Here is a 26,019-nt window from a genome sequence, read left to right on the forward strand (position 1 = left end):
CTGATGGCTAGAATCTCGAGGTCTGTGTGACTCACATGATCACTGATTCACTGCCAAACTGGTCACGCTGGATAATTTTGCAGGCAGCACAAAGTTTGCCACGACATCTCCAGACGTTTTCACATCTGTCACATATGCTCAACATAAAGCTGCTCATCTCTGCAAAGAGAACAGGACATAGGTGGGAGACTTTCCCGTTCTGGTGTTCTCTGGCGTTTGCCGATCAAGCTACGGGGTTTAGCATGTATTAAATCATGGTGCATTTAATGATGATTAATGGCTGTCTATTAATGATAAACTTCTTCCCTCTCACAGCAATGTTGTGAAGCACCACTTGCTGAAACTACATATAATTACATTTCAGTAATGCAAACTCGAGTTTCTTACATTTTAAGCACTAACCCCCTGCTGTCTATTTTAGGTGACGTCTCGTTGGACTTTCCGCTGTCCGGGCTGCCCTCAGGCCCTTTCGCACGACGACTCGCATTTCCACGAGCGACACAAGTGCATCAACTTCTTCGTCAAAGTCTACGGCTACATGCCGCTGCTGTACACGCAGTTTCGTGTGGACTCGGTGCTGTTTAAGACTCGATTGCCCCACGATAAGACCAAGTGCTTCAAGTTCATTTAGCGTCTGGGCGAGCGTCAGCAAAGAGCCAAAAGCAGGGTGAACTGAAGGAGTGAAAAACAGCACCTTCCACTGCAAGCAGTAATAAAGATGGATGGGTGGGCTGCAGGGCAAATGGAAAGTAAGCCCAGAAAGACAAGTTAAAAGCTGTTGGCTGGCGGTCTAATCAGCAACACTACTGAAAATGTGAGGAGTGGAAGCTGGAAGGGACCACTGCCAACAAAAAGAAGCCTTTTCAGTGGATGTCACTCTTTTTCCCCGTGTTCTCTAATCATGCTCAGTCATCAAACCACTAGCTGCAGATGTCATTTGCACCTCTTAACCGCCTGCTGAGGAGCGAGGGCGGGGTGTACACAGTGTACAGAAATTCTCCCAGGTTAGCAACACCTGATAATGGGGTTGGCGAGTAACTGACAGATGCCAGGCTGCGTTTGACCCAGCAGACTTTTAACGGTTTCAGCTGAGAGATCAAACAGCACACGGCCGCCACTACGATTTTGTTTTACGGTTACAAACTGTACGTCTTGTATATGAGCGAAGCACTGAAGGTCAGAAGTATTTTATTGATCTTTTTTTTTTAATGATGTCGTTTAAGTGTAAATCTTTATGTGGAGTGAACCTTTTCCACAGCCCCTGCCTGTGGGAGATCAGGCAGGACCTCGATTGAAAGTCAGCCCAATCATGTTTTAAGTATCGTCGAGTGCTCAAGGGGGAAAATTCACTTCAGCGGTCACCATAATGCCTCAAATTTGTCATGAAAACCAGCCACCATGTTGTCATTTCATATTGCTTACACGATCTGGACTCGGTGGAAGTGTTTGAAACAGCTTGATTTTTTTTTTTTATACTATGATGTTTGTAAAATTAGACGTTAAAAAGTAGTATCGGCTAATCAATGTTCGCAGGTAAAGTGCAACAAAGTCAAGAATAACAGCTGCCAAAATCAACAAAACATTGACTTTATTATTGCTGAAAGTTTTCAGTGACGGTCAGAATTATGGGAAAATCTTAAAGAGAACAATGATGTTTTGTTTAAAAACACTTACTTTGTTTCTGGTGGAGAAGTGGAGCAGGATATCAATCCCTTTCTCCAAACAGGCTCTTAAATATTAAATCAAAGCCAACAGCTGATGACCCTAACGTAGCATAAAATAAAGACTGGAAACTACCGTGGCTCTGCTTAATGGTACCAAATACTGCTCAATTGCACCTGTAAAGCACACTAAATAATCCAATGGTTCTCAAACTGTGGGGCCAGCCCCACTCTTGGGGCATAGACCCCCTGAAGGCGGGGCTTGGAGGACAAGGAAAGAACTCCGAGCTAAAGTGAATGGAGATGGGTTTTGTATTGTAAATAAATTGACGCTATGACGCTGACATTTATTTTACTTTAACATTAAACTTGTTATTGTCACAGACAAGTGGGAGTGATTGAATTGCGTTTGATTCGTGTATTGCTTTCCACCTGCTTTAATACTGATGATTATGTCGGCGGGCTTGTGTATGTTCTCTACAGAGGAAATAAAAAGAGGAGGATGATGGGGAGAAAATGTGTAGTCAGGTCCACAGTAGTGTATATATACCACCAAGGAGAGCAGCCAATCATATTCAACCTTGCTAACACAGCAGCGAATGAGCTTATCAGCAGAAGGGGTAAACGGTATTGAGTCATAACATTTGCCTGGCTCTTTAATCCCCTTCTTACAGTTAATAGGAACCGTACACCAACAAGATGACATTAGCAAACTTGACGGTTGTAAATTCCTGGTCTGATGGGCGGCTGGGTTTGTATACAGTAGTGTAAAACCCTGGGTGTTGGGTCATGTTATAAAAGCTTTGAGAACCATTGAATGAACCCTTTTTGATTCATTTTATGGGGAGATTTGCTAAGATGTTTATACCGTTTCCAGTCTTTGCATTAAGCTAACAGCTGCTGGTTGTAGTTTGTTCAGTCACAGTAAGGAAAACAGGTGTTGGAAACTATCGCAGACAAGTTGCACTCATCAGCCCTGACTGACTCAGATTGATTGCAGTCAGTTACCACAATCTGTCTTCATTTGTAACTTAGGCAGCACTTCTGTGCAAGCCTTTGCCAATCTGTCAGAGTGATTGCATTCGGTTGAAGTCACACCACGACTGTTTGGAGACGGGTTGGGTTCTAATAGGCAACTGGTGCAGTCTCCTCTGAATCAAAAGTGCCCAGAGTTTGAGGGTGCTGCTTACTCAACCTGTAGGCAACCAGTTGCAAAAATGCAACAACAAAAAAAAAACTTCAATGTTTTTTTTGTTTTTTTTCATAGTCACAAGCAGGTTGCCATCCTATTTTTACTCCAGTGTGACCGAGCCATAACAAATATGAGCTTGCTTTCCACCAGCTGGCAAGCCTGTTTTCTAAACTGTACAACTTGTCTTTAAACACTTCTGACTTTTCAGTACAGGTATTCAGTATGTTCCACCATAATCACGTCATCCCTCTGCAGAGAACTCTCCCACCTCGGACAGAAAAGTCACTTTACAGTGTCGCCATATTGGTTTCACTTCATCTTCGACTGTTGCTTGATGAATGTTTTCTTTGCCAAATAGGTACGTTGTCTGCTGCTTTCCAGCGTAGTTTGCAGGTGCAGATACTAGGTGGTACACCCTGGTACACCCACTTCCACTCTGCATGGTACTTGACCAGGAGTCAGTCCACTGGAACCCAATCCATCATGTACGAGTGCTTTATTTGACCTTGTCAAGACTTAATTCATGCAATCTAAATAAAAAGCATAAGATTCTTATAAATGTCATTCAGATTATGTTCTGTGAGGATGTTTTTATCAAACAAAATGTCATAAGGCCAGGGTTCCTGTGTATTTATTGAATATATTACTGAAAAAGATTTGTTTTTTAAACCGATACTGAAACATGCAATAAGCTGTCAAGATATTGTAGTTTAATAGACCTGAAAACAAAGAAATCTCAACCTGACTGTCAAACTTGTCATTGCCAAAGAAAACTAGCTGGTGCCACTGACTGAGAGCTAACGGATGACTTGTTTTTAAAAAGATTAACTTGCAAACAGATAGTGAGGGGACAATAGTGGAGTTTCTTTAAATCCAAATCGCCTGCTCCATATTGCTACTCTTGCTCCGTAATCCCTCCAAGTGAAACATAAAAATGTTGGATCAGGCCTTTTTACCCAAGAGGGATAAACACGGAGCCAGATTTCTAATTAGTGTGGGCGAAAATGGCTGCGCAGAGTCCAAATTTCCACTTTGTGTTGCTGCACTGAACTAGAAAAACCCGCCTGGCTCCTAACCTCATCACGTCTGAACACTTTTATTGGCACTCCAGGGGCCTCATAATTACCTGGCTGACTCTAAAACAGTCCTCGGGGCTCTGTTGGGGTCAGCTGGTGTTCCTCCGGTCCCTGTAGTTCCCACCCTCAAGGATCTGTGGCACAGCTGGTTTTCTGTGGCTCGGAGCAGGATGCATTTGCCTGGAAGGCTGCAGTCACTCTGCTAGGTGTAGAGTTGTGAAAAAGGAAAAAAAAAAAGTGCTCCTGGGTCTGATCCCCAGCTGTGGGCGACCTGCAGCGTTGTACCAGACTGATGACTGATGACAGCGTCAAACATACCATTGAAGGCCAGATGAATGGAAATAAAAGCTCTCAACGTTGTTAAAAAAAATATGACTCTTGTCCTTATTCAGGTGTCTGTTGGAAATCTGCTCCTTAGACTTGGATCAGGACATTTTGGGAAGTAATTATTTGCTCTTTAGTGGAGTTCTGTCAAGGGGGGAGGTGCTGCATATATTGGCAACCTACTACTTCCCAGAAATTTCCCATTTCTGACCACAATGCACTAATAGTTGGAGTTCCTACTTGGTAAACTTTGCTGGGGCTTCTCAGCTTTGACGTTAATATTTTCCATCATTCCCCGAAATGACAGCTTTTTTTCCAGGTAATAAAACTAACCACCTACCTTCAGGTGACCTTTTTAGCTCTTTGGTGTCTTCGGTTAAGTGAACAACACTTACCTGTTTAACTTCTTACTAATGCAAATATCTCATCGGCTCAAAATAGTCTCACTGTTTTTACGGTTTTCTTAACAAGTCAGAGTGCTCGGTCCTAAAAAGGCCTCCAACGTCACAACCTAACCTCAACCTAATAGAGCACTTTTGGAATGTGGTGGAACGAGAGATCCGCATCATGGATGTGCAGCTGCGTGACGCTATCATGTCAATATGGACCAAAAATATCTGAGGAATGTTTCCTGCACTTTGCTGAATCTACGCTATGAAGAACTGTGCCTAATAAAGTGTCCAGTGAGTCATTTTTCTCAGAAATAAAACACTGTTTGTTCCACTTTGTGCGCAGATCAAAAATTTGTAAATGACTTTTCCCCCCTTTGTGGTTTTTTTGAAAATTAAGGCAGAAACCTTAAGAGATGTGAAACATATATCATGTAGTTACCAGTTGTTCATAACCTGCTACACAAAAATTTGATTTGTCGGGCAGACCTTTATATCTTTAGTCACAGCCACTTCCAGGGCTGCCTGCTGTGTGTGTGTCACAAAACTAACACTGAGTTAGGAATGAGAGGCAGGTGTTTGAAGGAGGAGAGCATTACAGCACCATGTGCTGATCTGGAGTCTGGATCTAAGTAAATATTTTAACTATATTTTTACAATGTACTTTAGTAATATTTTTTTTAATGTAATTTTTATGCGAAATGCAGAATGATCCATCTATCCAGCCAGCCCATGAATATTTCATCCCACACTTCGAAAGCAGCTCATTTAAGCAGGAAAACCACAGACCTGGCAACCCTGGATGTTTTCCTCCATTTCCAGTCTTTAGTCTACATTAAGCTGGCTCGGACTGCACATTTGCCATTAAAGCTAACTCTCCAAGAATGCGAACAGGCCTGTTCCCCGATATTGTGTCAATGGTTATCAGTGCTGGCTAAACACAACCTGCACTTTAAAACTTAAGTGCACACCAAACTAAAAATTTTCTGTTATTCCTGATTGTGAAAAAAATGATCATCTATTAGAAAATCTAGATAACATCTGTTTTTTATTAAAACCTGCAAAAACCTCTTTTGAAAACGTAGAAATTGAAATTGGCCCAACAGAAGCTCTAAAGGGACGAGGAGTGGTTGCAGTATTCATAAGTGAGAAGAAGGGTTCAAATCTGACATCACTGGGACAGAGAAAGAAGAATGCGCCCCACACCTCTCGGTTTCAACCAGCAGAAGCAGGGGAAAGGGTTTCATTCACTAATACAAGGGTGTGGCTGTGCAGTCTTCAGCATTCTTATCGGGGGATTTTCTGACTCATAGCTGCTCTTTCAGAGGAGTTTAAAATGGCCTTTGTTCCAGATGAACCCCTCGCCTGGATAATAAGATTTCTCAGTTCTGAACATTTATTTTAGCCTTTATTTAATAATGAAAATGAGAAAATATGATCATCTCCTTCTTGTGATTTGTTTCGCCACTCAAACTCAAATTACAGCGTACACAGTCGAGGCAGAAACGGCCAGCTTTACTTGGCCTGTGCAGGCTTTTGCATATTCCTCCTCAGCGGGAAGCACCATGTTTCTACATGAATGAACATGGCTGAGTTGTTAGAAGGCTGAATAGTGAAACAGGCTCGATCTGCATTACACAGGAAAGGAAGCTGCTCTTTGATACCGGTGGCATGCAGAGCTGTGTCCAATTCTGTAAGAGACTCGGCAAGCACAAGAAAGAATTGCATTCCTCTCGTCTAAAGTGGCGTCAGATGCATAGTGCACTGAGTTATGCAAGACCACGAGATAAAAAAGAAAATCTGTCTTTGTTTAACGCACAGCCCACAGAAACGACCATAAAACTGGTAGACTAGGAAGAATAACCCAAGAACCTAAAAGGAAAAACCAATGAATGGATCTTGCATAATGTCATGTGCGTGTAAACAAACTGTATAAAGCATAGCTTGTAAGTATAGCTGCAGCATGTTATAGGCCCTTTGTAACAGTCTTCTTCATTCATTGTCTTTTGTCGGTGGCTACGACTGATTGAGTAATGTCTGGTATGCTGGTGGCAGCTGAAATCCAGAAAAGGAAAGAAGGAAGGAGCCTGCTAGTACTGGACCGAGCTCTTTGGTCCAAGATTCAGAGGCGGAAAAATGTCTGGAAGTGTCTTAACATGGTCCTGTAAACAAGGCGGAAGCAGGAGTCAGCCCATCTGTCTCAGAGAAAGGTGGCAGATTAAAGGGTATTCATGCAGTCTGGCAGTTAAGACGAGGAACCCATGCTCACCTCTCACACCTCTATGCAACACACACAACACACATCCCACAGGGAGTTTTCTTGCGCTCCGAAAATGTAGAGGGAATGCTCTTTCTGGAAGTTCGGTCTTGGAAAATCGTCATCCTATGTGTCGGTGAGGGTGTGCCAGTGGCAGACCTGCTGTCCCTCAGCCTCCTTCATCTCTGTCCAGTGGGCCTGCTGCTCCTCGCTGGTGCTGTTGAGGCCCAGGGAGACCCAGCCCAGCCTCTCCCTGGGCCTCATGCTGCTCCGGCGGCAGAACACCGACACCACTAGTGACACCTCGGACAGCTGGAAGAGCGCCACCTGGAACACGAATGTCTCCTTGTAGATCGGATTGGGCTGGCCACGGCAAACGGCCGTCTTACACTTGGACATCTCCTTTCCCTTTGAGTCCAGCATGGTCAGCTTCACATAGGTGTCTGAAAGGAAGCATTGGAGGAGAGAAGTGAGACATTGCCATCAAGTGGTCGGACATGTGTACTACAGCAGGAGGTACGGAGTGTCTTTTAATAATAGCTCTCAACACCAAGAACGCTATAATTGCCTCACTCCTAAAACTCATGCTGCTGGTGGATTTTTTTTAAACTGTGGAACTCTTTGAAAACTGCAAATGAAGTCCCATTAATCTATTTCATATTTGCTGGCAGCAGATTTCTGAAATATTCTGCACATAAATTATAAATGATGCCAAAGGAAAGTGACCTTTAGAACATGCAAGCAAGTCAGTGCAGGGTAGAAAACTAAAAACTTTGTGGCTTGCGAAGGACTACTGACTGACATGACTGACATTTCTGGGAAGCTACTTTCTTGCCAAGATACTGATCTCTATCAGCTTAGTAAATATGGAGTTAGAGCCTGGAGAAAGTTGGATTATCTCAGAGTAACAACAGGAGAAAACAGCAAACCAGCCAAGGGCTGACCTAATTTAACTAATTCTGTAGAGTCAGTCTAATGCTCCTCTGACTGTGCCACTTCTCATGTTAGCAAGCTGTTCCCTCGATGCTTACATTTGGAAACAGCAAACTTGGTTTACTGAGGTTACTACTAAAAAAACAACTGTGTCTGTTAAACTAAAAACACATTAAACGTTAATAAAAAAAAAACCTAAATGAAATGCACTACATGGATCTGCACTATTAGCCAAAAGTTTCCTACCAATCAAATCTTTAATCCAACAAATGTTTTTGTAACTGACATTCGTTCACCACATTAATGCACAACTAGCTGAGCTCCCAGCTCTAGATTTATATATATAACATAAAGAAGTGAGAGCTGAATTCACCCTGTCTGACAAGAAAGCAAAATGCTGAAGTCTGGCCTCAGAGGACCAAACCTAAGAATGCTACAAACTGGTACCTACGGTGCGTAATGTAGTGCACAAAAGTCTTGATCTACCTCCCATTTCTTTATATTTTGCAAGAAAGAATGAATGAAATGTGCAAATAAATACATGGAAACATGCAGTAAATAAGGGAAATAAAACAAAGTTTGTAAAATTCTAACAAACTTGGTATGACCACCTTTGTTCTTCAGCGAAGTCTGAACTCTCATAGCCAAGCTTTCTTGTAATTTCTCCAAGTAGTCTTCTCCAGGCTTCTTAACAGACGTTTAAAGCTCTTCTTTGGATGTTGCCTGCCTTTTGTTCTGTTCTCTGTCAACATGATCCTACACTGCTTCAATAATGTTGAGGTCTGGACACTGGGGAGGCCATTCCCCATTAAATTAGACCTGCTTGCACTGATTTTCAGTTCGGTTCTTGCGTAATTTGGCATACCTCATCCTTTTCTCCTCGTTTCCCTTCCTTAAGAGTGGTTTCTTGACAGCAACATTTCCACTGAGACCACTTCTGCTGACGCTTCAGTGAACAGTAGATGAATCAACTCAAGTTTCAGATGCATCTCCTGCAAACGCGGTGCTAGATTTTTTCTTAGTTTGCAAGGATGGGACTCATAGCATTCCTCTGAAAATGGTCAGGTACAAGGACTGGACTGAAAATGAGTGAAAAAGCCTCCAATGCCCAACAAAAAGCTCTGAAGGTCCTTCAGAACGCCTGGAGAACATTGCTCAAGATCACTTTTAAAAATTACAATACAGCCTGGCAATATAAAGAGAAAAATGTAAAGGAATGGGAGATGGGGCAATACTTTTACACAGTTCTACACATCTGTACAACCCTCACCAAATCTACAAACGTACAGAAAGCTTACATTTAGTTTACTTTTGTCTTACCTCTCATGATATAAAGCTGTCCCCCTACGATTTGTTTTACACAACAAAACAGACCATCTGTGGCAGACACACACCATAGCACACACACCATTGGAAAGAAGAAAGAGGGGAAGCAGTTTAAAGATTTCAATATACAGCAGAAGGTCAGCTTTCACGGGAAGCACGGCGAGCATGACAAGCAGCAGGTCCTTCAGCATTTTGGCTTTAATAGCTTAGGTTATTAAAAAGCTGGTGTTCGTGCCAGGAAACGTTCAAATGTAATGATCCTCTATTTGCTTCTGTCGCATGCTGTTGGAAGTCCTGCCCATCTGCTCGGCCCAAACAATAGCCTGACATATCAGCACCCATTGGGGGAAGAGAAGTTTAACTGAACAATTTACAGCGTCATTCCACACTTCAACCCACGCTGGCACAAAAGCCCAAAGTTAAATATATGTACTTACTGACGGGTTTATCAGATGCTGTCGTTTTGAAGTGATTTCCCTTGATTACCTCAGCTGAGAGCTGCCCTGTGGCAGAGTTGTAGATGAGACCCAGGAGGATCTCGGGTGTGGATGAGTCTTCAGTGGAGCGATAGGACAGAGCCCCCGCACTGCGAGACACGCTCACCACAGAGCCACAACCCTGGCGAGGCAAAACCCAGAGGCACTTTATTTGAGTCAATTACCACTTAATCATCAATTAAAACAATAAGAAGCCAATAATTCATTAATCAACCTAGGAGTTAGGAGGGGCAGTTTGAGAGTGTGACAAAGACAGATTTCTGAATCTGTAGAGAATGATGGTAGAAATGTAACTTTCAGTGGAAAAAAGCATCAAAACTTATTCACCAAAACTTTTAAATGTTTTTTAAACCAATTTAAATGGTGACACTATACATGCAGTTTTTATGTCCTAGATGCCCACAGTTGCTTCTTAATAACTGCTCAAATAAAAAATAAAATAACTGCTTCTACAAGGATGTGTAGATGAAGGAATGCTGAAGATACTGATAAATAAAGTAGAAATGGTGTACAGCTGATATTTGAGATGTAAAGTATATTTAAAAAGTGTTCTCACTGTAAGTTCAGAGCCAGGCTCCAGGGTGACAGGTAGAGCAATTTTGCCCTGCAGGTTGAGCTTCGTCAGGTAGAACACCTTCTCTCCCAGGACCTTCTCTTTTTTCATCCGTCTGATGCTGTACAGGCGGAAGCGAACAGCATAGTCTCCCAGGGCCTCCTGCTCCACCCTGGAAAACTTGAATGTTTCTGTGAAGATGGGACACGGGCCCTTCTGAACGCCGGTCTTAGCACGTTGCTTCTTGGTGGGCAGCAGGACCAAGTGGACCTGCCACGAGATGTTGCCGGTCTGTTTGAGAGCAGGAATGTCAGTTGCAGCTGTGACAGTGACGGCCAGCCACTGCTCACTGGAATCGTACTCAAAGGCGACATCCAGGGTGCCGTATTTGGCGAGGGGCTCTGGCTCGTAGGCAGTGGGAAGCGGAGGACCAGAACCATCCTGAATGTACAGAAAAGAAAAAACAATTTCCCCCTCCTTTATGAATTTTACTTTAATTTCTGGAATGTTATTAATTTTTCCCCATTCTGACATAGTATTAGAACACTCAAATAATTAAGTCAGTTCAGAGTGTATTTCCACATTTTTACAGAAAATACACAACAAAAAAATGAAACTGTTGTCAGCGAACGTATCACCCAGCCCTTCCTGTAAGTGTTGATGAAGTGTTGCTCCCAACTTTGATCATTCCATCAAACTACAGGGCATCCAAAACAAACTGCTTACACACAGAAAAGACAACAAACAGTAGGTCTGATCTCCCACCTCTGGCCCTAGAACAGCAGTGCTGTCACTGGGTATGTCCTCATCACAGGCTTTGTTGAGGTAACTCTCTGTGTCCTGGTCCCCGCTGGCCTCGCTGGAGCAGTGGGGGCTGTCACAGTGCTGTGTGGACAGCGCCCTCCTGACCCCTCGCTCTGAGCGGGATCGAGAACCCACGCAGGCCCCTGAGCCCTCGTCTTGGTACGGTGGAGGCTGAGGTTCACCGAGCGAGGAATCTTTCTTTATCCTCTGGATGCTGCTGGCTGCTCTCACGACAATGACAAAGAGGGATGCAGAAGGAGTGTTACTGGAGTCGTACTGTGCTCTGCATGGAAACTCACTAGGTATGCAACATACAGTCTAGCGACATACAGTGTCTCCTCAGTCTTTGCAAACCTATATTGTCATTTTAAATTCTTGTTAAATGTTGGAAAAACAATATTTCATGTACTAATATAGTGGTGTCAACCATAAGGTCTGGGGGCCATAATCGGCCTAGCAAAGACTCTAGTCTGGCCCACTAGATGGAACATTATAAGACGTGCAAATATATTTAGACTTTTATTGTATTTTCATACATTTTACACCTTTTCCTACTGATAAAGCCACCCACACCCCCAACCACTGTGCTTTATACTACTACTCCTGTTTTTGTGCTATTTAATGTAGAAATGTGTTTTTGTTTTTAACAGTGAGTCCACTTTTTTTAAGGGAATAAATGGAAAACTAAGTTTTATAATTTTATAATTCCAGGGTAGTCTGGGAAATGAACTACCAGAACTTTTGTCATTTTATACATTTATCATGTAGTTTAACTGTTCAGGCCCACTTATGGCCAAAATATACAAAGAAAACATTCCCTGTAAGCCAAAAGAGAAAGTAAAGAAACACATTCTCACTCATTATGTGTTTATACAGCTCTCTGCACTGAATCATACTTGGCTCTCTTCCACAGCATGTCTTTTGTCCTGTTTTCCTCCTCCTACCCCAACCAGTCGCGGCAGACGGCCGCCCCTCCTTGACCCTGGTTCCGCTATAAGCTTCTTCCTGTTAAAAGGGAGTTTTTCCTTCCCACTGTCACCAAAGTGCTTGCTAACAGGGGGTCATATGATTGTTGGGTTTTTCTCTGTATGTACTATTTTACGGTATACCTTACAATATAAAACGCCTCAAGATGACCGTTGTTGTGGTTTGGTGCTGTATAAATAAAACTGAATTGGACTGAATTGTAAAGAAAGCTCTTAGAACATTAGTTAGTTATCCCAACTGGCAAAGACGCACAGTAAACAAGGTCAGACAACAATAAGGGAGAAACAAAATGACAAACAGAACAACGCTGTCATCCCTTATGTAGCAGGTTTATCGGATAAACTCAGGAAACTCTTCTCCAAGCACGACATCCCAATGCACTTCACACACAGCCATACACTCAGACAAAAACTGGTTCATCCCAAGGACAAAACTCCCAAACACGAACTGAACATCGTAGTGTATGCAGTGCAGTGAGGAGTGCTCAGACCTCTACATTGGAGAAACCAAAAAGCCACTTCATAAACACAACATAGAAGAGCCACCTCGACAGGACAAGACTGAGCCGTACATCTGGATCTAAAGGACAAAGGTCACTCTTTCGAGGATGTCAATGTCCACATTTTGGACAGAGAAGACAGATGGTTTGAAAGAGGATGAAATAAGCCATCTTTGAACAGAGGGTGTGGCTTACAACACCAACTGTCTGCCACCTATAATGTAGTTTTGAGATCCCTTTCCAGGTGCCTTTAATTCCCATTAATACCTTGCAATGGTTTCACATGAAACCTCTGCTGATAATAACCCACACCCTTTTTCACACTTTGGCTCGTGTGATGAGGCACATGATCAATACTGGCTCCTTATTCATATTCATATTAAATCTATTCATTAAATATGCATCCTGTGATTTTTTTCCTCATCACAATATTTGACAAAAGCAGCTTTAATTAAAACATTTAAAAGATCATTTTACAACAATAAAGATCAACACCACATTATGTTTGTGCAGTAAAAAATGAAGATACAGCCAGTTAGGTTAGATTGGCCTGGCATCTGAAACCTGGCAGGTGAACACAACACAATCAAAACATATCACTGTATAAAGATAGAAATAGTGGCTTTTAGAGATTGTAGCATGAGAATATTTGTTACTTCTGGATCAATCTGGGTGAGTTTTTCCCCATTAGTCCTGAGGGTAGTGTCATTATTGAATTATAACCAGATTCATGTATTTGGGTGTTAGACTGCTATCAATTTTCTATTCCAAGTCTGGGAAAGAAACCAAATAAATTTTACTTCCTTCTAGTAACAGACATTTAGCACTAACCCAAGATGTTTAGAGAAAAGGACACTCGCCAGAAACTCTCCATATGATCCACCAAAGAGACATTGGGGCTCAATGAAACGAAACCCAAAATATGTAGCTATTTCTATTAATTTAAAAAAAAAAAAAACAGAATAGACACTACAATTACAGATAAATAAACACAAAAAGATGTTATGCATTTGATGTTCCGAGTTTAGTATTTATGCAATCTTAGATGATTCTTGTATGCATTGTGTTTTATGATTCTTATCATATTGTATCTGATTTTGTGGGGTTTTATGTTCAGCGATGTACCGTGTACGTACTTTTCCACTGCATGTGCTCTCACCCTGTTCACTGGAGGCCTCGCTGCTGTATCCTCCGTGCTCAGATGACTGTTTGCGTGTGCTGCTCCATGCAGAGGTTGTGTTCTGCTGGGCCTCGCCCTCTGGAATTCTGTCCTCCTCACTGTCTGATAAAACTCCCTCTGCACGTCACACATGGGCATTAATTCTAGTAAACCACAGATTATAACGTGTGCAATATTTAACGAAGTAAGAAACTCAACCAGTTAAACATGCAGCTGCTGAAACTGGCACACAACAGGTCAAAATTGTGAATTTTAGTGCAAGAACTTGAAAACATGAGCAGAAGAGAAGATCCAAAGGGCAGTGAGGAGAGAGAAGCAGCACACTCTCTAACCTTGGTTTCCTTTCTTTTTCCCCTTTTTGCTCTTCTTGCCTTTGTCCCTCTTTTTTTCCACATCCGAAGCCTGTTCAGTTTTTTTCGAACCCTCTTTTGCGACTTTCCCCTTTTTCTTATCCGACGTTTTCACTCTGGAAGACGATCTATAAAGCTCAGATTCTTCCTCATCGTCTCCCTCTCGCTCAGTGCCATCCTCTACCTTCTCTCCCTCCTCCTCATGATCTTTTTGCTCTTCCTGCTTTGACACCCTGCTTTCACTCTCACAACCAGATGAATGAGGAGTTTTATCATTGTCACCACTTTTTTGCTGAACAGCTGATTGGTCATTTGACTTCTTTTCTGTGTTTTCTAAATCATCAGCCTTCTCCTCTTGAGAGTCTTCTTCATTTCTCGGAGACTTGGCTTCTTTCTCCAGCTGCTTCTGTCTCCTTTCTCTTCTCCTCTGTTCTCTCCTCTCCTGTAGGTCCTTCTCCTCTTTCTTCCTCCTCTCTTCCTCTGCTAACTCGGCTTCTGTCTTTTTAACTCGCCAACATCCGTCCCTCCATTCCCACTCCAGCTGGCTCTGAGTGTTCTCTGCCTCGGTTGTATCACTAGTTTGGCTGTTCTTTGAGCCTGTGTTCCCCCCCTCTGAGTCTCTGGGCATTTGCCACATGCTTTTACTCCCGGACTTGCCTTCTTGCAGGGTGGAATTCTGACCCGATTCCTGGCTGCCGTTTTCTCCATCTTCCTTTTCCTGCACCTTGTCGATGATAGTAGTGACCTGTTCGGTCAGCTGGTCACTGACAGCATAGGTGACATCGCTGACGGCATTGGCGAGATCGTCCACACGACTGGTGACTGAGTCCAAGATGGAGGAAATGTTGACAGATGGGAGGTTCTGCTGGAAACTCTTGAAGAAGGCCATCTCTCAGCCGGGGTTCCTCCTGTCACCGTGCTGATCACTAGATTAGCTCATCAGAGGCACTGACACAACATGTGTTTGTTAGCATGGTGTGCTGGCAGTGTTACAGTGAGTGCTGACATGTACATACGCACCAATATGGTGGTAATAAGAATTATACTCGTTACAGGTCTCATGCTTAGACATTATCGGTCAGTTTCACGGATGTAGAGTAAGCCTAGTCATAGACTAAAAGAAAAATACAATTAAGACCACAAAAATAGCTTTCAGTTCAAAACTTAGACAAGACTATGTGTGTCACAGCAAAAGCAATAAAATGTGTATTATTCTGCCTTCAAAATAAGAAAATACAAAAACTGCAGTGTTACACATTTAATGGTTTAAGCCAACTGTGCTAACTCTTACTTCCTCTACTCTGACACTGTGCTGGTTTTGTCTTGGTGCTTTTTGCAAACAGCACACATGATGACTCGTTTGCAAACCGAACATTCAATAATCATAACAGCCTGAATCCACGGTGGATGAACTGTGGTAATTGTTGGGTCAAGCTTTTTGGCGTCAGCGCTAATACATGCAACCAATTCTACACTGAACAACACATCACCACAATTCACCATCAGCCTTTTATGGCTGAGGGATAACAAGAGTTGGATGCACAAGTTTGAATTTAGTTTGGATTTTCCCTATTCAACCCAGGTTCAAAAAATATACATGCAGGCTAAAATGTGCTTACTTAAGCCTTCTAATAAGTGGTGCTTAAGGTTCTACAATGTCTTAACTTGACAAGGCCAAGGCCTAATTACTTCTCCTTAGTGATCATGATTGACTACAGAAAAATCATTTATTTGACAGAACTCAATGGACTGACCAATACTGAGAACAACAGGAAAGTCCAAGGAACCTTGGTGAAGACCTAAGAAGGACATAAGTAGACTTAGACAAGTTGAGAAGGTTTTAATTCTTAATCAGAGAGCAAATTCTGTACAAGTGTACAAATTAAGAAACAAAACAGTAAGCCGAGGTAATAGAATGACATCGTTTTGACTTGGAGAAATGTTGTCTCAGTTCATATGCCGTTGTATTTTTTTTAACAGAACACAGCTAAGAGGATGCAAAGCTGCCATTAATATCATAATGCAGCAGGTACAATGTTCAGTTTAAGCATGGCTCATAAAGATGTGGACGCGCTGTCATTACAGTGATGCCCACACGATAAAGCCGAGAGCAATCCAAACGTCTGCATAAATTTCTACAGATTTAATAGCGTAATAAATCTTTGAGTGTGTTCAGTACCTGGCTGGTTGTTCTTATAGTCACTGAGATGTGACAGATTGTCAGGACTCTCCATTGACAATTTGTTGTTGAGGTAAAGAAAAAACAGAGCCATCAATGCCATGAAAGCTGCAATGGAAGACAGGACACCCAGGAGCTCGGGAGAGACTGAGGAGAAGAAGAAGAAGAGGAGGAGCCATGAGGAACAAGCAAAGCAAGAACTGACAGAAAAAAAGAAATCCAAATGTTAGACTTAAACAGAAGTAATACCAAACCAAGGTATTTGATTAAGTAAGAAAAAAAGAGCCCCATGTTTTTCTAATAAAAATACACAAGGTGGTTACAAGCTAAAAAAAAAAAAAAAAAAGTCTTTTGATCAGGACTCCTGAAAAGCCGCAAACAACCCCAGTCAAATAATTTGTTTTGTGATAATATCTTAAAGTTGCAATAAAACTCCTGCCATTTTGGCTTGTCAGAGGAGAGTTAGATATTTTTCATTTTAACAGATCCACTTCAAAGGCACACGAGATAAAATCTACAGCACTGTATGTAGGCCAACCATACTTCATGTAACCATGCAGCCCTGTGCTATTTTTATAAGAGCCTCAAAGGGACTGTATCTAACTGAAACCTAGACTCAGCAAACCCAGGGAAAAAACTGACCGGGCCTTGGTTTAATAGGCTACAACACAGACACAGCACAGTGTAATAGCCAGGAAACGGGGAAGAGAAGGTGGACAGTGAAGCATGAACTGCATTTCTAAAGATCACTTGAAAGGGCAGATTGCTAAATAAGAGACACTGAAACTGAGCGAGTTATAGGCACATATTACTGCCTTAACAAAATTTAATCCCAATAAAAAACTATGGGCATATTCATGAATTAATCCCTCTGCATTTCCATTTTTAAGGATTAGGTTGTTTTATACCCCTAATCCAAATTGTCCAATCACGGCTCATCGATTGTAACTAAGCAAAATACCAGAGCAATAGTATAAAAGAGTTTCGAGGGTTATGTTGAGTTGTTGTGTTATAATGTAACATAGCAGAATTAGATCGTACGTATCTCACAGCAGCAAACAACCAACTTTACACTGCAGTTACTCATTTAAATACTGTCTAAAAACGGCCACAGGCAGCTTTAAGATGCTGCTTCACGTCCCTTTAAGGTGAAATCTTACACTGCTTACTGAAACCTCATTCACAATATTGCCGTGTTGTTCCATTTTCATTTGTGACACATTATATTTGGTGGTATGAGTTTGGTGAAATTGAAGATGACTGTTTGTTTCAACATTAAAACAAAACAAAGACATAAACCTGAGGTATATTTGGGACAACTTGACAGAGCTTGACAGTTGTTACACGTCTGCATTGCAGCAGGTGGTCACATCCTGAGGACCAATCACCCGTCATTGATCAAATTGGTGTAAAAATCTGGTCTCAGATGAGAAAACGAGAGAGGAAAAACAGAGGTATACTTTTGCAAACCTTATTACTGAACTTATTATGGACCGACTTGTCTCACCATGGCAACAGGCAGAGATGACTATAGCCTGACAACTAGCTGCTGCCTGCTGCAGACTGCCAAAATGGTGAATGCTAAATTCCCAAGAACGGCAAAAGAAGTAGGAGGGAGATAAGAGAGCAATGTGACAACAGAGGCTTACCTCCTCTAAATGAATATCCTCTTTAAAGCCAGCTGTTCCCAAAAAGCACTGCTTCTTAAAGCACTGATAGTAAATGATCTAAGAAGAGGGAGGGAAATAACAAAGTTGTCCAGCTCAAAAGTAATCCTACATGTAACAAATCCCTGACACTTAGTCTGGTCCAGCACTCGCCAGGCTTACGTATCAACTCTCACTCCCGACAGCAGTGTTGATTGAGGCAGAATGACCTCTGAGGCTACGAGAGCAGCAGCCATCTGTCGAAAACGAACAGCTTATGGTCCTGAGCTGCGGCAAGCGATGACACTTCATACATGGCCATATTCTGTAAATGTCAACAGCAGCTGAATAATTCAGACACCTGGGGTAGGTAACCTGAGCCCCCCCCCCCCCCCCAAACGATATACACTGGAAAGTGGAGCGGAGCAGCAAAGAGGCCTTTGAAACAGTTCGCCCTCCTGTTTTTACATAATACCTAGGAAAGTGTGATATCTCTCTTAAGAGCAGAGCAGATTAAGGTGGATTTTTTAAAAACTCCGCTCTTTCATCTCATTTTATCCTCCCTGAGTGTGTGTGCATGTGCAATCTGTGTGTGCAAACTGAATAAACAAGATAAAAATAACAGAATAAATCTGTTTCTCACAGCATGTGAACTCAGGCTGAACTCCAGATTCTGAAATGAGCCTCAGGATTCAATCTACCTTTTTTCCCCAGGTAATGACTCCAGCAAGCTAACAAACAAACATGAAAGCACAGCCACCGAAGCATTCATTGAGAAAATAAATAACAGCCTGAGAGAAATGTGAGCTAGTTTGAATGAAGTGTCTGTGTCAAATAAAACAAGGGAAGCAAATTACTCTTTCATGTTCCTAATCTGCTAAGACACAGAATGACTAAAATTTCGACATTGCGAGTGCTTGATTAATTTACTTTGTTTAAAGCTTTAAAACTCAGTGGCGTTTCTGGGACATGCTCGTTATGCAATCTGGAATTGTTGCTTACACATGGACCTCTGATACGAAACAAAACCTCCACTCTGAATAAATCATGAACACACAGCTGCCTTCTTTTGCTGAAGTGAACCTAAACTTGATACGCTGTGCATAATTCACACATGAACCGTGTGCTTACTGAGAAAGCTATAGAAAAGCATTCTATACATCATATTTCAGTAAAAATTCACAAGCAAAAGAGAGTGCCTGGGGGTGGGGGGATGAGCCAGTCTTCTCCAGTCATGCAACAGAAAGGCTTAAAAATGCACGCACAAAGGCCTGCTTAAGAAATGGCATTATATCAAAATTTTATAATCTGCTTACATCAGAAAACTCACAAAATAAAGCTGAAACAAAGATTTGGAAACTTAAATCTTAGCAGAGGATTGAAAATCAGCTTGTGCTGTAATGCATAACAGATGGTGAATACACGTGTCAGATTAACTCGTAACTGGTTAATGCGCACATATGTAGCACCTGCCAAGTGGTAAATTGGTAAGATAAAAAATATATGCACTAAATTCACAGCCGCTAAAGGAATACTTATATTCCCTGTATTTGTTTTAATTGCTGTTATGTTTGCCCTTTTCGTTCATTTCTTCTTGATCTTTTTGCCAGGAGGGATAAAGAGTTCACACATCTACATGTCAAATGATTATTTTATACCTGATGAGGGTAAAGCTTTTACATCTTGAAACAGGACTGGGTAATTAATTTTTCCCCAAGGGTCCATATTAGAAATTGGGGTTGCTGTAGATGGCCTCTACCTATAGCTCAACTCACTTTTGCTCATTTTATAAGCTTATTGGTCCGTCCCTCCACAACAGTCCTAATTTCCCATGTGGCCCCTTGGTAAATATTAATTACTAATCCCTCGTCTACTGTGCAAACAACAATAAAACTAACAAAAACAAAACACTGTCATAGCTTCCATGTTGGAAAAATGAAGCCAATGCATAAGTGCCTTAAAGCTGAATCGTGGTATTGCCTACTCATTCAATGACTAACAACTTGCCAATCGCAAATCATTAGCAAGTTAGCAAGTGGTTCTCAGTCAGACCCATCTTTTCAAATCACATCCGTTTTCTGCAACCAAGATGGTGACAGTGAAAAGGTTTCAAAATGGAACTTCAAAAACCAATGAAATTTTCACAGCAACCACTAGGGCTGTTTGATATAACGATATATACCGGATGACGATATAAAAACGTCTATCGTTTAATTTTACGCTATCGTTTGTTTCGTGGTGTCGCAAAATAAACTGTTTAGGGCAATATTTTTTCATCGTTTTGATGGTCACTGTAGTGGCTATATTAATTTCTTAAAGTTCTCTCTTTCTCTTATATTTAATATAACCACACCACGGACGGAAAAGCGCATGTATTTATACGACAACGACGGTAAAACCATTGCGTCACGTGTCCGCTTGTTTATGTTCCACATAAACCTTTCACAATAAAGCTCAAGATCCTGTTGAGACCTTTCAAAATAAACTGAATCGCGTGAAAGAGTATGCAGAGTATTTACGGATGAGAAGCAAAAAAAGAGCCGCCAGGTGCTAAAAAATAAACCTTAGACTCAAACGTTAGAACAGGCTTTTCCCCGCAGCACGCTGTGTAATAAATACTCGCAAAGAAAACGGCGGCCGTTAAAACTTATGTCTAAAAATGTATCGTTTCATGCATCGGCACCCTTGACTCCAGGTACATGACGCCCAGCTGGAAACAGTCCACGCAAGTCGAGCTGCCCGAGATTCACAGAATTTACAAAAAAAATGTAAATTTTTTGTGATTTATATCGATAGATGTCTTATATCGGGATATGAGATTTTGGTCATATCGCACAGCCCTAGCAGCCACAGCCATCTTTAATACTGTCTATGGTTACAACATGAAAACGGAGCATCACAAAATCTTAGAGACAATCCTACTGCGTGCCAACCGCTTGCCTCATTATCAGAATTTAATACAGAGGTGAATTCTACAACTTCTTATTTCAGTTTCTGGATTTGCAGTTATTCATCAGGGCTGATGTCTGTGACATTCAGCATTCAGGAACTCCTTTTTTTGAAGGGAACCCTGTCGGGAGGGCTGATAGACAGGAACAGCTACACTCCTGTGTGGAAAGATCATCCCTGACCTGACCGTTATTCACTGCATCATTCAGAAGTCCATAATCAGTCCAAGATGCTGTAGAACACTTTACCTAGCTGAGTCATTTTCAAATATTTCTTGATATTTAAACTCCAAAGCCTGCTGTTGATCTTAATGTTGATCTAAAACATGATGCCGCCCTTCCTGTCTGGAGATGCAGATGTGGGAAAGAGACCAACGCACCGCAGATGACACTACACAAGAAATCAGAATCATCAGTACATCATCCAAGCAGGATGTTTAAACAGGAATTTACTGCAATAGGATATTTATTATTTCTCTGAACTAACTGCATTTTGTGCTGTTGCATTTTCACATTATTACATATTAAATATTAAATGGCACAGCTAGTCAAAGTGGAAGAAGTGGAAGTGGGATTTAATTATGTCATGTTAAACCCATTTGTATTCTTTAAGTTTTATTGTCTAAAAAAGGAAATCATAAGACTTTTAATATTATGAATATTAAATTAATTAAATATAAATGCAATATTATTGTAAATACCCTGGTTAATTTCTTTTCTTGTTGTTTAACAAAATATACTCTTGAAAATGCACACACGCACGGTTTTAAATGTGTGGTTGCAATGTGGTCTTACCTCGTCTGGCACAGATGAGCTCATGAACACCACAGTTCCTCCCCCCTCCTGTGAGAAAGACGATGTAAAGCTGGGAGTCAGAGTTTTAAATATGACTTTATGCAATGTAGAAACATATGGTCTGTCCTCAGGTTAAATGAGACAGATGAACATGTCAGCAAACATAAAACCAATAGGCTTGAATGACCTTGTTTGCTTTTCGTGGTCTCTGTTTCTCTGTCTTTAATATATTGATGGGTATATTAGCCTATAGAGCAGTGTAGGCTATCATTAATCATCTCTATACCAGTAATAACCACGGGCCACTACAAAGGAACACTTTTAAAAATGCACTCTGCCACAGCTACTCTGAGGCTCAATGATGTCAAGAAGTCATGCATATTAAAGGCAGTAATTATAGCTCCATGCATTTTTTATAAGGCAACTAATAACTCATTGCTGTGATGACTGGCATGGATTCTACAAAGTAATTTCCTGTTTTATTTTGTAATTCCACTTAGCTATGATGCCTTGTCAGTTTTACTCTGTGTCTCTGTTTGTTTTCTGGATATTTTTTTTAATAACGCCTCTTTTTAATTAGCTGTCATTGTCCCTTGTTTATGCATCTCCTGTAAAGCTCTTGCCACTGGCCTTCAGTTCCCAGTCGAGCATTTTTTATTATTGCTTCTCCGTATCCTTTCCTGTAAGTTTTGAGCACAGGGTGGGTTTTGTATTCTAGTTTGATTTTTCTGGAGACATTTACTGCACTGTTTGCTTTGAACTGCCTTCCTGTGTAATCCCTTATTACTCGCCTAGTCACCAAAAAAAACCCCAAACAATTAAAAAGGTAGGGTTCATTGATAGGCGCATTTTAGCCTTATGCTAAACAAGAAAATATAATATTTCATCTTTCAAATAAATGCTCTTACATCTATTTTAGCCTTGTAGTTCTGTGGTTGTAAGGCTTTCCTTTTCGGTATGTTAAATAGAGGAAAAAGTCCATGTACAGTGACAGATGTGAACCCAACCCTTCAACAAGTCACTAAAAGTTCCTCTGTCAAATTGCTATATTTGGGTCGGCTCCTACAACTATAAGCAACAGCGTAGAAATTTAAAAAATAAAATTACATGAACTATTTCCTCGACAGATGCAAAAGCCCAGGCATGAGTTGCTTTGCTGGAAAATTATCAACATGATTTTGTAACGCAATGTAATGCAATGCAATACGCTGCTCTGTTTGGGTTATGGAGAAATAAGTTTTAGGATTTAGTATTTTCACTGGAATACAATTTCATAATGTGTCAACTGGTTGTTTTACATAATCGCTATGAGGCTTAAGTTAACAGTGCTTCCTCTCCTTCACATCCCCAAGTTTTTACAGTGACACATAATCTCTCTTTGGCTGAACAGTTCAGTATTGAGGCTCCAGTATCACCATTAATTAAGGTGTCTCTACTTAAGAGTTTGGCAAGGTCACGTCTTGGCTCTGAATTTAGGTTTATTATTAAATTAAACATAGCGGCAATGTGTTTTATACATTCTGAAATTTGTTGCTGAGTTGTCTCAAACCAAGAAACAAAATTTTAGTGCATTAAGAATCCCTTCATAACGTTAAAAAAGGTGTATTAGTTTCTTCACATCCAGGACTGCACAAGATAGTAGAAGTGGCATGAGGTCTTGACTTTAGTGCCAGAGCAAAGAGAAAACTGTGACTGAGGTAGCAGACAGACCTTGAGCGACTCAATTCATTCTATTAATTCATTAGCAGAAATTCTCTGTTGTCTATTCTCACCAAACTTTAGTAATTCTTAGTGTACAACAAGTACTTGCCTTAAAAGCTCAAAAAGAGATGGATTTTTACAATAATAGAAGTAAATGTTGTCACTGTCTGTCTGTGTACAGTTGTGACTCATATTCTGCTTTCACTGAGCCAGACTTTAGGTTATATTTCTCCATATTTTCTGAAGGTCCTACAGAGACTTTCTATGGAAACTGCCTGTTTTTCCACTCATTTTTAGTCCAGTTCTCATATCTGACCATTTCCAGAGAATTGCTTTTTTTGTTAAGCCACTTAACACCGACCTATTAGTTAATATAACAATGCCTCCACATCAGTGCTGATACAGAAGGAGAAGAAGTCAAAACAGTAGGCAAAGAAATTGTTTTTTTCCACAGTATTTCAAACTGTTTCAACAAGTCCTGTGTATAATCTGCGAATCTCTGAACTTCTGTTCGCCAGCCACTGCATAGTAGGTGTGGTGAAGCCCTTACATTTCAACACTGGACCTCTCCACACCCTCATCCAATGATGTTCTAACATCAAGGTTTAAGACCAGCTTCTGGACCAGTGATTCCCAAAATGTGCCCCGGGAAGGTACTGCAGGTGGGCCGTGGTAATAACAGAACTTCAGTTTGAAATTACTCACAAGTATGTACAGTTACAAATTTATATAAATGTATTTATTCATATGAAAAGTATTAAAACTGGTAATATTTATAGACAACAGCATTTTGAATAAAATTTTCAAGGAAACATATCACCCTCTCTTATATTTGAATGGAGTAACGGTTTAAGATTCGTTGAGCCCCACAGATTTGCTGGTTTTTAAGTGGGCCGCAGCACTCTTGACTTTAGGAATGGCTATTCTAGACCAGTGGCATTACTGGAAAGGTCCCCAGGATGGGAATTTGGGGCAAGTGCCACCCATTGCTACCCTTCTGTACACGCCCCTGCTCAGTGACGCCAAGCTGCTGCAAATTTCATTAAAAATTTGCAATAAAACATCTAATTTAAAAAAATTACACTAAAATTCTTCTGGAGCTGTCTATCTTTAATTAAACCACACCACCTCTCTCAAGTGACACTGCGCAGGAACAAGCGCCCGTGAAACAATAAGACCCGTATCCGTGACAGCACGGGACAAGGCACGAGCCTACTTTTTGTCGCTGCCTGGTGATGTGTCCCGGTCACTCTCACTAAAGCCTGTAGGAGACACTTTTCCCTCAGCATGAAGGCTGTTAGATCCGCTGCACATGTTAGCTATGAAGGTATCTACAGCACGTGCAGCCATCAAATAAAGTTTGACAGCAGCGGAGTGTTCTTCAAATATTACAACCCTATTCTTCCGCCAAGTTATATAGTTCTTTAACGGAAGAAAAACAAAAAGTCATGTGACGCTAAGCAGCGGCATGCTAAGACTTTGTGTTAAAATATTCAAATTAATCGCTACGTGCTCACAGGTGTCCCATAACTGACGCTTTTTCTGCCGTCTAAAAACATCCCTAGTTTAAAATCAAAGCACCGGGACTGCCTGCTTGTCTCGGTTTACTCGCGAATCACTTCACGTGCACATCCCGAGAAGATAATGAGACCTCAGCGGTCCTGCATCAGTGCGGGTGTCCGCACTTCAGCATCAGCCCCGCGCCCCCGGAGCACTGCGGTATACTCGCCGCGTGAGTTACAGAGAAACTGGACCAGAAATTACACACTCGGTGAATACCGCGTGAGATTATGGAAAGACGTCCTCCTTCAGCCCCGTGCAAAGTTTCCCACGAGTCCCGCAGGACACCTGAGAGCGAGTACCTACCGTCAATCGCCATGATGCTCCGTCCCGGACTCTACCAACTGTAGGGGGGTGTGGGGGTGTGATGGAGGCGGCCGGTCATTCATTTGTGTGTGTGTGTGTGTGTGTGTGTCACAGAGAGAGCGAGAGAGGTTGTGTAACAGTTCTATATGTATATAATAATAATAATAATGGATACTTTATTGATCCCCATGGGGAAATTACTTGTTTTTCTCTGCATTTGACCCATTCACTCAGTGAAGCAGTGGGCAGCCCACTAAGCAGGCGCCCGGGGAGCAGTGTGTAGGGACGGTACCTTGCTCAGGGGTACCTCAGGGTAGCCGTTCGAACCGCCGACCTTCCGATCATGGGGCGACCACTTTACCTACTGAGCTATCCCTGCCCCAATATATATATGTGTATATATTTAATTATATAAAACAGGCTACAAATAATAATATGTGCAGTATAACTGTATTATTGATGTAGGTTGGTTATTTTTGTTCTCCGTGGTAACATTCATTTGGATTTCATTCATTTGTCCAGTTGTAGTAACCTACACTTTAGAAGTCTGCTGTTATGCTACATTATTCCAGTTATTCCACCTCATTTCTGGGGCAAATATTGTGCGTTTAACTGCAGTCCAATTGCACTCTCTTTCCAAAAAATTGTAATTGTTGAATAAAAAATACCTAAGACCCGATATTGATAAGATAATGATAAATGCTTCTGTTTCTTCTGGAGGAGGGACCCTCCTGCTTCCTCAGTTGATCATGAGAAGGCGTAGCCCATCTTCCTCCACCGCTTTTTATCTCCTCAAACCTCTACCTCCCCCTCTCCTTCCACCTCTCCATCACTCTCCATTTTTTTCTTTCTCCCC

The 26,019-nt window shown here is 41.5% G+C and overlaps 2 protein-coding genes across 8 annotated transcripts in view; one reads left to right on the forward strand and one right to left on the reverse strand.

The window, feature by feature from the left end:
* The window catches only part of extl3 (exostosin-like glycosyltransferase 3), a 38,881-nt gene extending 34,582 nt beyond the window's left edge, over positions 1 to 4,299 (forward strand). Inside the window, exon 6 of the mRNA XM_082506282.1 lies at positions 422 to 4,299. Coding sequence (XP_082362408.1) covers positions 422 to 631 — 210 coding nt within the window. The 3' untranslated portion in view covers positions 632 to 4,299. The remainder of the gene's footprint in view (positions 1 to 421) is intronic.
* Positions 4,300 to 5,203: 904 nt separating this feature from the next.
* Positions 5,204 to 25,891, reverse strand: syt14b (synaptotagmin XIVb). Of its 7 annotated transcripts, none has more exons than XR_014271502.1 (9): positions 16,208 to 16,294; positions 14,011 to 14,976; positions 13,658 to 13,795; positions 10,974 to 11,233; positions 10,212 to 10,649; positions 9,596 to 9,776; positions 9,153 to 9,209; positions 6,912 to 7,342; positions 5,204 to 6,804 (listed from the first exon to the last, which is right to left on the reverse strand). XR_014271502.1 is itself a non-coding variant. In XM_082506309.1 (9 exons), the coding sequence occupies exons 1-9, from the start codon at positions 25,174 to 25,176 to the stop codon at positions 7,026 to 7,028; spliced, it is 1,599 nt and encodes a 532-aa protein (XP_082362435.1). In that variant the 5' UTR covers positions 25,177 to 25,891; the 3' UTR covers positions 5,204 to 7,025. The 7 variants fall into 7 exon arrangements, 6 of the variants coding, with proteins under 6 accessions (XP_082362435.1, XP_082362434.1, XP_082362430.1 ...); XM_082506309.1 differs by lacking the exon at positions 14,011 to 14,976 and adding exons at positions 21,597 to 21,644; positions 25,164 to 25,891 and having other exon boundaries at positions 5,204 to 7,342; positions 16,208 to 16,354; XM_082506308.1 differs by lacking the exon at positions 14,011 to 14,976 and adding exons at positions 21,597 to 21,644; positions 24,514 to 24,694 and having other exon boundaries at positions 5,204 to 7,342; positions 16,208 to 16,354.
* Between the last annotated feature and the right edge of the window lie 128 nt (positions 25,892 to 26,019).

This window comes from Aulonocara stuartgranti (genome assembly GCF_965226115.1).
Source record: "Aulonocara stuartgranti genome assembly, chromosome: 15".
Lineage (NCBI taxonomy): Eukaryota > Metazoa > Chordata > Actinopteri > Cichliformes > Cichlidae > Aulonocara > Aulonocara stuartgranti.

Excerpts from the sequence above, each read along its gene's own strand:
- syt14b (XM_082506304.1), bottom strand. The coding sequence starts at position 14,917 with ATGGCCTTCTTCAAGAGTTTCCAGCAGAACCTCCCATCTGTCAACATT. Across the intron at positions 9,210-9,595 it reads AGCATCTGATAAACCCGTCA|ATGGTCTGTTTTGTTGTGTA; the intron begins GTAAGTACATAT and ends TGTCTGCCACAG. Across the intron at positions 7,343-9,152 it reads ACAGCTTTATATCATGAGAG|ACACCTATGTGAAGCTGACC; the intron begins GTAAGACAAAAG and ends GCTTCCTTTCAG.